The 15,009-nt window shown below is 44.0% G+C and overlaps 1 protein-coding gene across 1 annotated transcript in view; it reads left to right on the plus strand.

Moving 5' to 3' along the window:
- LOC111144823 (leucine rich melanocyte differentiation associated) overlaps positions 1-15,009 on the plus strand; it is a 1,056,167-nt gene that overhangs the window by 581,715 nt on the left and 459,443 nt on the right. The window contains exons 4-5 of the mRNA XM_022499322.1: positions 232-371; positions 11,667-11,784. Of these exons, the coding sequence (XP_022355030.1) occupies positions 232-371; positions 11,667-11,784 (258 nt within the window). The remainder of the gene's footprint in view (positions 1-231; positions 372-11,666; positions 11,785-15,009) is intronic.

A 15,009-nucleotide genomic window follows, 5' to 3' on the forward strand; every position in this document is an offset into this window, starting at 1 on the left:
AGGTGATCTGGATCCAGTCTTGCCCAGAGAAAAGTTGGGCTGTGTCCCGAGCAGGAGTGAAAAACTTGCCATGCCAGATACCTCACAGCTACGTTGATTCCAGCCCTCCCCCATGTCATCTCTTGGGAGCAGACTGGACTTGTCAGGTGTTGTGCTCCGTCTGCCAGTTATCCTCTACGTTCCTTACGAGGCCTTTTGTCTCCCTGGACCCAAATCCTTAACCTTTGTCACATCACTGACTTGGAGTGTCTGCTTGATCACCTGGCAGAAGTGACACCAGCTTTAGAGTACCTCAGCCTGCTGGGCAATGTGGCCTGTCCCAACGAGCTGGTCAGCTTGGAAAAGGATGAGGAAGACTACAAGAGATACAGGTGAGTATCCAGGGGTTGGAATATGGTGGAAATGGAGAAGTAGCATCTTTGAGGGGGGGAGGATGGTATTATGGGATGCACAGTAGGTGTTAGGTAAGTTATCAGTGGACTTCCCATGATAATACTAAACTTTCATCTTTTGGTAACCTGAAGCCATCTTTTCCCTTCATCAAGGTCACAGGAGCCAAGAAACATGAAAAGCTGCTAGGTGGTCTAGGTCGGGGGTTGACAATTTTTTTTTTTTTTAAACAGCAAGGTAATAAATATTTTTAGGCTTTGAAGGTCATATGGTCTGTGTCACAACTATTCAGCTGTGTTCTTAGAGTGCAGAAGTAGCCATAAACAATTTGTAAATGAATAAACATGGCTATTTTTTTTTAAAGATTTTATTTATTTATTTGACAGTGAGATAGAGAACAAGCAGGTAGCAGGGCAGGCAGAGGGAGAAGCAGGCTCCTTGTTATGGAGAGAGCCCAATGTGGGGCTTGATCCCAGGACCCTAAGATCATGACCTGAGCTGAAGGCAGTCACTTAACCAACAGAGCCACCCAGGCACCCCAGCTTGGTTCAATAAAACTTTACTTACAAAAACAGGGAGCAGGCCGAATTTGACCTATGGCCTGTATTTTGTTTACCCCTACTCTATGTTGTAAGATTTTCCTGTGGTCAGCCTCAGAGTCACATTTTACAGAGAAAGCGCTTCCCACTAAAGTTAGGGAGCTTATGTAGAATCCCAAGAGGACGTCCCTGAAGGCCCATAACTTTGTTCCACAACGCTCTGCTCTACTGTCCACCAACCACGTGCTTTGATGGGCTCTAAGGAGAAATGCTTTTCTTCCCCCTCTCTGCTACTAAACCATCTGCTTTGAAATTCCTGATCCACCTCTCTTAGGGAGGTTCCTTCATCTTACCTATTTGACTAAACTCATTTTATATTTTCTTTCTTTATTTTGAATTCTGTGTACCCTTATTCTTGATGTTTTGCAAATGTTTTTAGATGATCTTTTCATGTGTGTAGCCTCTCTCTTCTTATTATATAAGCTCTCATTAACATCCTACCTGAATCAATGTTGGAAGGGGAAAGGAAGGAGGAATGAAAATGTAAGACAGGTAAGGCCACTGGACAATAAATTTGGAAGGATTGGGGAAAGAAGTTAATGATTTCTCTTCGGACTCCTATAAAAATTAGTGGTTACGCACGAAGGAATGAAATCAGGGGAGTTCATGTTGTATAAAGGTAAAGCTGTAAGAAATATTGAAGGCTATTAAATATTCAATATTTTTAATATACATACATATAGATACATAAAGGTACATCAGGAATCCTGTTATATTTCCTTATTGGGAAACATTGTTTACCTTTAACCTTGTTTTCTGGATTTCTAGATTAATGTTGTAGGGGTCTGAGACTATTTTTAAACCATCTTAGAATTAAACTCTATCCCTATATTTATTTATTTATTTATTTATTTATTTATTTTTTAAAGATTTTATTTATTTGACAGAGAGAGATCACAAGCAGGCAGGAGGCAGGCAGAGAGAGGAGGAAGCAGGCTCCCTGCTGAGCAGAGAGCCCAATGTGGAACTTGATCCCAGGACCCTGACATCATGACGGGAGCTGAAGGCAGAGGCTTAACCCACTGAGCCACCCAGGTGCCCCAACCCTACTTTAAAAAAAATGTAGTAAGTCTTTCTCCAGTATGAAGATTTTCATGTGGATGTGATCCTGTAGATTTGAATGTCAGTTCTGTTAGGGGAACTATGATTAATATCCAGCAGGTGAAGAGTTACACATTTCTAAATCAACCCTGTAAGTTGCTTAATCACTTAGAACTTAATTTGCTCCTTTAATACTCTTATCAACTCTGAAACACTTAACAGCCTGATTTCGGGTATGAAGAGGTCTCTTAAAACATATTTTATCTTCTTCCAGCAATTTATAAGACATGTCTTGGAACTATCAAATGAATCCAAGAAAGTTCTTTCAGTCAACGTTTTTAGTAAACCAAGCACAATTTAGGAAATTTTCATTTCTTTTCTGCCTTTTTTCTTTAGATATCTGTGTTTAATTCTTTTTTTAAAAAAATAAGTTATTTATTTATTTTGCTAGAGAGAGCGCACACAGAAGCAGGGAGAGGGGCAGAGAGAGAGAGAGGGACAGAGAGAATCTCAAGCAGACTCCTCGCTGAGTAGGGAGCCTGATGCAGGGCTCAATTCTATGATCCTGAGATCACGACCTGAGCTGAAATCAAGAGTTGGATGCTTAACTGACTGAACCACCTAGGCACCCCACATGTTTAAGTCTTTAAAATAGCCCAATAAATTTTATATATGTATGTATATGCCTGTGCACATCCATGTATATGTGTCTTTGTGTATGTGTGTGTTTGCATTGACACAGATGTTCATTCATTCATTCATGGAGCTGTAGGTAAGCCAAACTGTAGGCACATTTTTGTTGTCTTTTTTTCAGAATGAGAGAAGTAAAGTGATAAAAATCTTCAGTTGCGTCATACTCTATTTAGTCTCAAAATAGAAGATTTATAAGGTTGCAAAAGGAAAAAAGCTAATACTGTTTTTTTTTTTTTTGGTGGTTGTTATTTTAACTGTTCACAGAAGTATAAAAATAATAAGACCCATAAAAGGGTCAGATTAGAAGATGTGAGGTGGGATCCAGCTTTAAAATGGGGAGGCTAGTCTAGATCAGTGACCCTTCACCAAGATATTTTGATTAACTTAGTAGCAAATGCAACAAAAATGTCAATAGGTATTTGGACGCTCACCTGACTATTGGATTAAGTAGTGTTGAAAATTCCTGTTGGCTCTAGCATTCTGAAATACTCCACTTCTAAGATGTTACAGTTCTTCCTTTACTATCTCGTGCCATTTTGTATACTCTGCTTGTATATTTCTCTCCCTACTTCATATATGTCCACATCCAGAGGGTGGCTTCTAGTAGGGAAGGCTGCATCTTCTTGCTCTTTGAAGACGCATCAATATCTAGAGAACAGGGGCCACGTAAATATTCCCTTGGAACATTTGGAAATTATTTTCTTGGAAATTATTTTCTTCTGAGAAGCTGAGTGCTTACAGAGAGACGTATGGCCCCCTGGGCATCTCAGATGCCCGCTTCCTGTTTGGAATCAGATCCATTTGATGTCCACACATAGTTGACAAGCAAGGGACTATCCTTCAGAACCAATCCAAGTCCTGGTCATTGGGTCCTGGTCCTTCAGGGAGGGCTTGGTTCTAGAGGAGTGATTTGTCTCATGGGCTGGCGCTGGTGCCCACTAACCCTGCCCTCCCAGCGCCACAACTGTGGGGGTCGAGGGATGGGCCTGGGGGGGTTGTTGGTTCAGGCACATATGCCAAATGGCCTCAAGGAGCTGGATTCTGAGGGCCACACACAGCTGAAATCACATCTAGTCAGAATAACCCTAGAAAACCCACAAGTCACTCGCAACAATGGGAAGATGCTTATGCTCTGAGAGAAGTAGGAACTAAGAAGACTGGAAGGAACATTAAATGTGTGCCCATCTGGTCCACATTCTCTGCACGGCATGTGAGGGTTGAGTGGAATGGTAGGCCTGTTCTCTAGCAATTCTAAATTTTTTATTCATCTTATTATTATTTTTTTTTTTATTTTTTATTTCTGGTTGACAAGCACTCTCACGCTTACATTTGGATGAGATGAGTGTATATAGGATGTAGTTCTGTTCTCCGGTCTGTAAGCAGTTCTGCTTTGTTCATCTTGGAGTTTGTGCTTCATTTGCCTCTAAGAAATCTTAGCGTTTTACAATAAGGCTTTTGAAGCCAGGGTTCTAGTGTTTGGATTTCTACAAAGCAATGTGGCCACCTTCCTTTTTTTTTTCTTTTGGTAAAATATTTTCCTGGCACTCCATCCACAAAGCATGAGGTCTGCCTTCCTCCTAGCTGTTACCCAGAGCCTAATAGTAGGGCCTCTATGTAAATTTATGTGACATTTTCACTAGAAAATTGCTTAAAAAATGAATGATATTTCTATAGTTTACTGTTTTTCACTTTAAGTACATTTTCTGACAATATGTCTTCTATTAATCATTTAAGCAATAGTAGGAGCCTTAAAGGAGTGTATTCAGAAGCAAGAACCCACGGCTCATTTAGTGCTGTCTGAAAAAATTTCTTATTGATTGGCATCCTCTGTGGTTATGTGATGTAATATTTATAATATGTCACCCAGCCATACATCAAAACAAGTACATCTGTTTCATTTCTAGGGGAGGTGTTGATTTCAGAGAGGTCAGCCCACTTTTAGGTCACGGTGTGGCCAACACTGGAGCAGAGGTGGGAAGTGACAGGATCTATGAAGTTATTGGAAATGGCTTCACAGATGCTTCACTTTCTGCTGATGCCTTCCTCCCATCCCCCAAGTCACCCCTCTTCCTTCCTTCCTTACCCCCTGTGCACACAGTTGGATTTTCTTGGCCCATAACCCCGTAGTAAAATGGGCTCATTAAATCTGTATGTGAGCATGAGCATACTACTGAGTTGTTGAGCATTGCCGTGGTCCTGCTGGGGCAGGAGCGAGCCGGGCCTGGATTTTTCCTTTGCCCATCCATCATGGTTCATGGCTGAGAAATGTCCATTGCTGTGTTATTATAGGAGCTTAAGTCTGCCTGTGCTTTGCTGTGTGTGCACACTGTGCTACTATTTTGGGATGAATGTTGAATAAAGGTGAATGTGATAACAAGCAGCATTCAAGCTTTGGTGGGGAAGAGAGTGGTGTGGCGGGGCTGGATGGACTTTGAAGGCCACGGTCCTACTAAGAAACCACTTGAGGCCTCCTGAGGACTTCAACACTAGCCAAACAATGAGTCAACTGTGGGAGACCTGGGTGCCTAGAGTGGTCTGTTTCTTGTCTTCCTTCGCAATTCCTTTCTCTCATCTTCCTGTAGGAAAGACAACAGAATGCAAGTCAACTGCGCAAAGAGCTAGCCAGACCTGGCTTGTCAAATAAGGAGTTAGGTCTCACGGCCTTTCAGCCGTACTTTTGTCACAAAATCCTTTGCCATTCATTCCCTCCTGCCACTCCAGTCGCTCCGTGGCCGCTCCTTCCTCCCGCCTCCTCCCTTAGGCCCCTCTGTATTTCTTACAACTTTAAATTATTTAAAACGTGACACCCTTTCTTTGTTCCCTCACAGAGAGCAGCCTGAGGCCTGCCCCGTGTCTGCAGCACTCAGCCAAGGGGAAGGAGGGAGGGACCCTCCGCAGTCTGTTGGCCGTCCGGGGCTGCCACCATTTCCCAGCCAAATAGGAGCTGTAAAACTTGTGGCTTACATAACCCAGCTAGCATTCTCCAGCTAATCTACAATCTGGGCTTTGAAGATCACAAGAAAGCAAAGGTCACGACCCAGAGATCAAAGTGACAGAAGCCCACAGAGTAATTGCTGGTTACCCTCTGTAGAAGGCCTTGCTCTGTCCTGTGGGTGTATTGTTTGCACGGAGACTTCAAACATGCTGCCGGTGGACTGTGAGGAAAATCAGCTGGCCTTTGCCAGTTGTCAGGCGTTCATTAATGCTGTAGGTGAACTCACCTCGGCTCATTAGAGTGAGATCATTGTCATCTCTCTGAGCATCTGGAGTGATTCCACTCACAGTGTTTGTTCATTACTCTTTGGTCTTTATTGACTTTTTCTCACAGCCTTCCTTTACCTGGAGGTGTGAGGGGGTGGTTATATAAGGAAATTGGAGTAATAAGAAAAGAGGCTATGGATGTGTTTATTGGAAATTAACTTGGAGGCACACAGAATTCAAGCAGGCAGAAGCTTAAGAGAGGCTTAGGCACCATCGAGCCCATTCTGTTCATCGTGAAGATGGGAAACCGAAGCTCAGGAAGGCGGCAGAGACCGAACCAAGATCACACAGCAAAATAAGCCCCCAGCTGGACCGTTTCCTCTGCCCCGTTAGTCCCCAACAAAAACTTTTTGTTATGAAGACCTCTCTTCTGTTTCATTTTCTGCCCCTTTTGCCTCTTTAATGTGCTTTGGTTTCTTTAACAAGCGACATGTAAGCCATCGCTCACTTTTTTTAAAGTTAGTCAGACACATTTAGTCCATTGACGAATGCTTTTGATTAGCATGAGGTAACCAGTGTTACCAAACGGGGTTGATGTCATCTATGCAAAAGCAGAGAAGCTTGCTGTTTTGTTGGCTTGCTCACTCTATTCTGTTAGGCTTTGTGAAAGACTGAGAACAGTTCCTGGGTCACCCGTTGCTGACTTTGGGGGCCTCTGGTAGAGCATCAGTAGCTCGTACCATGTCTCCCCACCACCCCCATGAATGGGAGCAGTAAGGCAGCAAGAGATCATGAGAAGGATGGGCATTCTATATTGCCAGAAATGGGAAGAGGTAGGAAGAAACTCTAGGTGACCTTGCATTCTGATTCCCTTAAGATGTAGAAACCTATTTCTTTGAGTTGGAGTCTCCTCAGAGAAAGAAACATGGTAGCCAACCACAGGAGCAGACAACGGAGAGTGGTCTTGGTGTTTCTGTGATTGCGTGATGTTACTGGGGAGCAGCCAGCCACCCCTGGGGTAGCAGTTTGAGCAGGAGCAAAGAGCATCCTCCTCTCTCTTTGAAGTCTAGATGAAAAAATGCCAGAGCTCTGGGATTCGGACAGAGAAAATTAATTTGGGAGCAAAAAACAAACAAACAAAGAAGGCTTTCTGCTCTTCCTTTCCTCCCCCTGCCAGTTTTAGGTGTCTCCTTAGAGAAGTCCTAGAAGAAAACGCAGCATTGACTATGAAAAGAGAGAGAACCTGGAAAGGTCTGTGTGTGGGTCTCACATTTTGAGAATGGGCTTTCAGACAGAAACAAATGGGTCTTTACACACCTTCCCGGGATCCCTGATTTCTTCTCGATAACTTCATCTTCCACATCACAGCCGAGAGTGCCCCTGACTTCCTGCCCCCAGCCCCAGGGCTTTCACCCAGCCACCTTGGGAAGGTCAGGAAAATTGGAGTTGCCCTCTGGAGCTAGGGACATGAGACTCAGAACTTAGACCGATCTCTTTTCATTAAGCAGTGCCCTGGCTTAACAAGCAGTTTTATAAATCTGAAGCTGTCTCCGGGTGTCACAGGATTTATAGACGGGGGTTTCTGCCATAAAGTGGTTTATGATGGCTGCCTTCTGTGTTATTAGTAGCTGTCTCTTCCTTCAACCATTGCTGTTTGATAATAGCCTTAAAACACCCAGAATTACTTACCTGCAAGCCCCATTCCCGATAGCCCCTGTTGACAGTCTGAATAAGTTTACTGCCCTTTTGTTGTACTTTACCTTCAAAACAAACTGATTGAACCATCAATAGCTCGTGGAAGCTGACAGAGGCATGTCATCCGGACTAGCCCTTGTGATTGCAGGTTATCTGGGGGAGTTAACCTTCCCGCATTGTTAACTGAAATGTTTTATGTACTATGCAACTTTAGGATACGGCTGTGATAACCCCAGTAACTAAGTAATACATCACGGTAAAGAGATTTTGGTGCAACAAATAACCCTGGATTAAATTTACAAGGGTCGAGTTGATATTGTAAAAGCCTTCATTCTGTGGCTTCGGGAATCCTCGGTTGTATTTTTATGGCAAACTGGTATTATACTCAGGATTGAAGCTGCGGCTTTTGACACCCTGACATGACCTAGAACAAAGGAAAATAGATCTCCCAAGACCGGGGCGGGACAGGCGGGCAGAAAGCCCACTGACTTATCACTTGGCAGTAATGTTTGGAGCTAGTTCCAAACCACCAGGGGCAGGGAGATCTGGTGGCCGTGGCCGCCTTTGGGGCGTTGTGTACCACAGATGCTGGGGTAGGACAGACTGTGAGCAGAACTGGGAGGGAGAGTCTTCACCACATTGCCAACGTCATAATTCCAAAGCTATTATTCGTCATGATGTTATTTTCACTTGGACAGCGTTTTGCAGCAGGATCGCTGGCATCATCCACCCTGAGAACTTACTGGAAACAAACACTCCTGGACCTACTCTGGACATAGGGGACCAGAAACCCTGGGGGTGGGGGTCCTGTGATCTGTGTTTCAACAAGCCATCTGGGGGGATGCTGGTGCCCTCTTAAGTTTGAGAATGACTGTGCTGGGATACAAGCTCCTTGAGAGCAGCGACCTTTTCTGTTTCATGTCTCACCTTCTTCTCTGCACCTGGCACAGGTTGTGACAGGTGGTTGTCGCTCGCTAATTATTGGTTGTATGAGTGAATGTATGAAGCCGTCTCTAAGGGAGGAACTTTAGACCCAGAGCTGAGTCTCAGGCCAAATTATTTGGGGGCAAGCCTTCCTAGTGTCCCTCAAGCCACTCCAAGCACCCACCACGTAGAAACCCCAGGCTGGCCGTCAGGCTGGGAGTCAAGTCAGCCCTAGTTTCAGGGATGACTGGCAGCCTATTTCATGGGCTGTTTCTTCGATTGTATAAGATGAGTGCTCTGAAAACAGCAGCTCTTTGTCATCTAAAATTTTTAACTAGCTTAAAAGCCAGCACCTCTCTCTCTCTCCTTTGATTTCAGGGCTGTGATCCAAAGTGGGGCAAAATGACAACGTGCTGTCTGTTGTCATCATGGTTCCTGCCAGCCCCGTGAAGACATCTTTCATTCCATCATTAAACATTGGCTGATTTTCTAATACTGATGTTTTCTTCACCTGAATATTCATCTTTTCCCACCCTACACTTAGTGGGTGTCTTTACTCCTCTGAGCGTCACTCCTGACATATTGTTTCCATCTGTACATGTCTTTATTTGAAAGAATCTGTTGTCATCAAGACTTTCCTGCTATACGCAGAAGATGGAAGTTTTCTCTGACACTGACTGAGGCCAGTGGGAGTTCTACTGGAGAACAGAAGTTCATTTGAGGCTTTGTGGAAACTTTCTGATTTTGGATAAGGTGAGAGGGCATTTGGAAAGGGAAGGGAGAGGCTCAGGGAGAAGTTGGAAAGAAGATCATAGATGGAGACCAGGGAGGAAGCCAGAAGTGGATAGTCACATTTCCAGGACCTCAGATGATGGGGTGACCACTTCTGGGGAAGGAAAGTACACCTCAAAAGAACTCAGAGTATTTTCACTTTAAGGAGTATTTTGACTAGAAACCTCTATGCTGTTTTCTCTGGCATTTCAGTAATCAGCCAAATCTTTGGGCAAGTGTATGGAGGCCACCTGGTGATATGAGTTCATCTCATGAAGGTGGGAGCTGGCCTTGGGAACCCAAGGCTCCAGTGAAGAGGGGGGCATGTTATTTACTCCAGGTTACATTTGCACTGAGAAAAAGCTCAGTGCTTAGGATTGCTTTGGGGTTTGGTTCTTTGAAGATAACTTGAGATTTCTTGTTTCTCCTCTTTCTCCTCCAGCCACTAGTTTTTAGTCATGTAGTGAGTAATGTTAGGTCCCTTTCTCTGTGCTTCCCAGAATTTCTTTGTGCATAATCTCAATCTCAGCACATAGCTGTGTGGATTTCTAATTTCTCCATGTGAGTCTATCTTCCCCATTATACCAAGAATCCCTTTAAGACCAGAAATCACGTTATAATCACCTCTGTAAACCTAGGACCTGGCACATGGTAGGTGCTCAAGAAATACTCATACAACTGAAATAAACCAGTATTTTATTGAGTCCATTGTAATGTTAGTTTTTGAGATAATGAGAGGGTGAGAAAAAAATATCCCTACCTTTAAGAAGCTTATACATAAGGACATCAACTGAACACGAATAAGATGATTAAAAAACAACCAGGTGTTAGGTGGTATGGTGCTCACAGTGTATCCTGGGAGTACAGAGAAGGAAGAAAACAATGTGGTCTGGAGATGCAGAAGAAAGTTCATGTGGGTTGGGATTTGAAAGATGGGTGAATAGTGAAGAGGCTGAATATGGGAAGGATATGACAGATTCCTATGGAGATAATCTATTGGTCTTGACGTTGGATACCTACTGCTTCTTCCTAAGTAGGACAGTGTCTAAACAATAGTGATCAAGTATGGGGGCTCTATGGAAAGCATCTGGGTTGATAACTGTCCCTGAGGAAGAAGTATAGGCAGGTGTCTATACCTTTTATGTATTTATTTATATGTTTATCCACCTATCCCACAGACATGTGGATCTTCTCATTAATTCTAAATATACCTGCTTGAGGATAGTTCATCACGTAAGTAGCTGTTAGCTTATCCTTGGAGGCCATGATGGACACCAAAGACTCTTTCTGGAGGAATCTATATATATTAGTATTTGTTGGACTATTAAATCCGTATGCCCTCTAAACTGATTCTTCTTGTTTCACCTTGGTAAAAATAATCTTCATAGTGCCAGTGTGGAAGTAACTCAGGGATGATGAGAAAATCCTCAGGACCCCTGTTCAAGTCCTCAAGGAAGCATTTTTCAGTATGTGTGCTCCTTACTTCTATCCCAAAGTCATTATGTTATTACAACCTCCAGTTTATTATCCTGGATGGCCAGTCAGTGTCTCTTGTCTTAGTTTCAGACTGAAGATTTGTTTTGTTTTGTTTTAAGGATTTTATTTTCAAGTAATCTTTACACCCATTGTGGGGCTTGAACTTACAACCCCCAAATCAGGAGTCACATGCTCTACTGACTGAGCCAGCCAGGCATCCCAAAGATCTGCTTTTATCTCAGAGATGAGAATTATACAGATGACCCATAAAAATGGCAATGACAAAATGGTACAATTAGGCTTTAGGTTAGTTTCCCTGAGAACTTTCTGTGTAACAATGAAGCTGGGTCCATTTCTAGAATGGAAGGGCGGGGGTAAATAGGTTGACAGGAGCTTTCTGGCTCATGGTGTGTGTGTGTGTCTACATTTGAATTAAGAGCAATCATTAGTGCACATTGTTAAGAATTAGTTGTGTGGGGGCACCTGGGTGGCTCAGTGGGTTAAGCCTCTGCCTTCAGCTCGGGTCGTGGTCTCGGGGTCCTGGGATCGAGTCCCGCGTCGGGCTCTCTGCTCGGCGGGCAGCCTGCTTCCTCCTCTCTCTCTCTGCTTGCCTCTCTGCCTACTTGTGATCTCTCTCTGTCAAATAAATAAAATCTTTAAAAAAAAAAGAATTAGTTGTGTGTGTAAAATATAATTACTTGGATTTCTGCAAAGAGTGATTATTCATTCTTTGTGAAAGAAAAGAAAAGAAAAGCAGCACCAAGATCTGAACTTCTGAAGACCTAGTGATGTAGATCCCTGAGCATGAGACAAATTGCATGGGTCTTTGAGGCCACCACCTACCCTCCTGAGTTGTCTCTGACTGTCTTCTTTCAGATGCTTTGTTCTGCACAAGCTGCCCAATTTGAAGTTTCTGGATGCCCGGAAAGTAACCAGACAAGAACGAGAGGAAGCTTTGCTCAGAGGGTCATTCATGAAGGTGGTGAAGCCCAAGGTAAGCTGCTTACTTTCTGGTCTATGTCTTGCCTCACTGGTTATTCGTTGAGCACAGAGTATGTTCTTCTGTGTTTGGAACACAGCAGAGATCTCCAACCAGAGTTTTATCCATGCATACACTGTTGGCCTAGCAAGAAGTAGGACTGGGAATAAATTAGATCTTCCTGGGACGCATCTAAGGGGACCTTATTTGTAACTGATTTCACCCAGGTGGCTCTTTCACCCATTAAAGCAGCATCGTACACAGCCCAGTGGTCATGTTCTGGGGAGCAGATTTCTGGTCTCCTCCTTGAAAATGTTTTGTTTACAAGGTGGGGCCTCTGCAGGTCTGTTGCTGAGAAGGAAGAAAGCTTGGGGCATTTACTTTTCCTCAGGTGTGTAGGATTCCTCTAATGACCCAGAGGTAGCTCACCTTTCTTGGGGCCATAGTAGAGGCAGCAGAGAGTGATTTTCTTCTGTTCACAGGTATGAGGGCTCAGTAGGTCTCAGAGATATTGTTAGTGGGAAAGGCCATTTTTTTTCTGACAATGTGACCTGGGGCTAACATATTCTCCCTACAAGAGCCCTCCAGAGCTCCTGGGAATAGTCTTACTGACCTTTTCTTTATTGGCTGAGTCTGCATCGAGGCCATGGAAGTGAACATGGTATCATGTTAATGAGAGCATTGATGAGGTGGGGGAGATGTGGCTTTGAGTCTTGGATTCAGATTCCAGGGGATTTTTAAGGATGTGAAAAATGATCTCTTTGGGAGGAGTTGGGGTCCTTCCATAAAGCCCAAGGCCAAGAAATGGACCAGATGACCCTTGATGATCCCCTTCAAGGTCCATCCCTGGGCCCTGTGGTGCTACCCTGTCACTTCCTGTGGGACCCTAGCTTGTGTGTTGCAAACAGTGGCCCAGAAATCCTGGAGGTCTAGTTTGTCCTCACTTACTGACTTAGAGCACCTTGTACATGCATTGGAAATGATTAAGAGGGAAAGAGAAAAAACAAACAAACAAACAAAGAGAACCAAAGCAGAAAAAAACGGAGACCTCTTCCATCAAGTTGCTCAGCTGGCAGCAGACCTCAGGCCACTTTCTTTTTTTTTTTTTTTAAATTTTTTGAAGATTATTTATTTATTTATTTGATAGAGAGAGAGAGAGAGAGAGAGATCACAAGTAGGTAGAGAGAGAGGGGGAAGCAGTCTCCCCGCTGAGCAAAGAGCCTGATGTGGGACTCGATCCCAGGACCCTGAGATCATGACCTGAGCCGAAGGCAGAGGCTTAACCCACTGAGTCACCCAGGTGCCCCCTCAGGCCACTTTCTTTCCTTGAATCCATGAGATGCAACTTATTTCCCGTTATGCTGAATAAAATTGCTAACAGTTGTGGAAATATATGATATGGAGGGTATAATACTGGCAGATAAATGTATTGTTACCTGTTTCAGCATGTGGGAAATTAATTGAGTGATTCGTTTCATAGCTATTAAAGTGTTAATAGTTTTCCTTATCGAGGCCCTGATTTGATGTATTGCTCATGACTGCCTTTAGTTATTCCAGCTTTGGTAATTTTGTCCAAATGAAATAATTTATTTCTTGGCCTCCTCTTTTTTTTTTTTTTCTTTTCTTTTCGTTCTTTCTTTCTTTTTTTTTTTTTTTTGTTAAAAGATTCCAGAGGCAGCCGACATCACCAAACAAAGGACAACAAATGAGCTGTTTATAATATCTTGGGTTCCTGCCTGTTCAACATTTTCCACCTGCATGTATGCATACACTTTACAGGACAGATCAGTATTTCTCTTGCTCTCCCTGTGTCTGACGGGGGAAGAGCTGCGTTGTCCCAGGAACTCTGAGGGGGCACCCATACCCACCATGTGTGCTCATCGCTGCCCTAAGGCTCTCTGTATTCAGATCTGTGAGTCCTCACCCAACCCTAAATTGTAGGAGGAAGGAAGCACTGGATGACTCTGCAGGTGGGGTAACTGAGGCCTAGAGGTGTTAATTGGGCAGCCCTGGCTGGAAAGAGCCGGGCCTGGAGCTTGACCGGTGTGTCTGACCACAGAAGCCACTTCCTCCAACTCGGCTGTTTTCCGAGTGAGCCACACATTTTCCCAGTGCATTTCTCTGTTCCAAATAAAAACCTCCTAAGAAGGCCTAAAGGAAAACAAAACAACACAACAACAACAACAAACAAACAAACAAAAGAACAACAACAGGTTAAAGCTAAACTGCTCTCTTGGGGTCAAAATGGCAGCGGAGACTGAAATCCCGCTCAGCCTTTGAAAGCAAGTGGGAACGCCTCCTTAAAACCCACCGTAGCCGGCTCTCAGAGTCATGAGCAGCATCAGCAGAAATGCTTTTCAAAGCTCCAAATCCGTTTCTAATCAATTATAGAATTAGCTTATATTTGTGTGCTTGACGCCCATGTCTTTACTAATGGGGTTAAGCTTAAAAATACCCATTAATTCATTGAGGAGAGACGAAAATACTCTGACCAAAGCATGGGTATCTTCGGTGGTTATCTTTCCGGAGAGTCCCATGATTTCCTAACTGGAAAGGATTTTGGAAATCACCTGGTCTGTGCCGTCGTTTGATGGGGGGAGGGAACCAGGGGATGAGGATGTTGTTTCCGGAGGCCCCCACCGTCTGGTCCGGCGGACGCAGAGCTGGGATCAGAACCCAGGGGTCCGGGCTTCTGGTGAAGGGGCTATATCTAGGTCCTGATGGTTCAAGCGCATAGGACTTACCTCGCTGTGGCCCTGCTTTTCCTTCCCACTGTATGCTTCTCCCCAGTGCCAGGCAACTCCCCCCGCCTGTTTTCTGAGATACGCATTGGTACTTCTCTAGAAGTAGAATGAGGCCAAATGAGCTTCTTGCTGAATTAGTAAATGGGCTTTAAAAAGGCTGGTTCTCGCCTGCTCACAGTGTGTGCAGACGTCTGTTTGTTCCTGGGCAGGTGTATATATATGCTATCTCTGTGTGTGTATACATATGTATGTTCTGGGAGGTCTATGTGCACCTGAGTCGGCTTCTAAGTGGAGAGCAATTTCCTCCCCGTGAATTGCGATGCTGTGCTGAGCACACTTGGTGAGGACCTATTTTTCATCCCAGAATTGGAATCTCAAGTTGGCTCCTGTCCTTTCTCAGACAGTAGTGGCCTGTTGTGCTTATTCAGCGGAATGCTCTGATGGATGATCAGGGGGGCCGTGATTTGGGGAGCTGTTTTCATTTTATTCCTGACAT

This window comes from Enhydra lutris, unplaced genomic scaffold (assembly GCF_002288905.1).
Source record: "Enhydra lutris kenyoni isolate GAN:26980312 unplaced genomic scaffold, ASM228890v2 scaffoldscaffold12, whole genome shotgun sequence".
NCBI classification, from domain to species: Eukaryota; Metazoa; Chordata; class Mammalia; order Carnivora; family Mustelidae; genus Enhydra; species Enhydra lutris.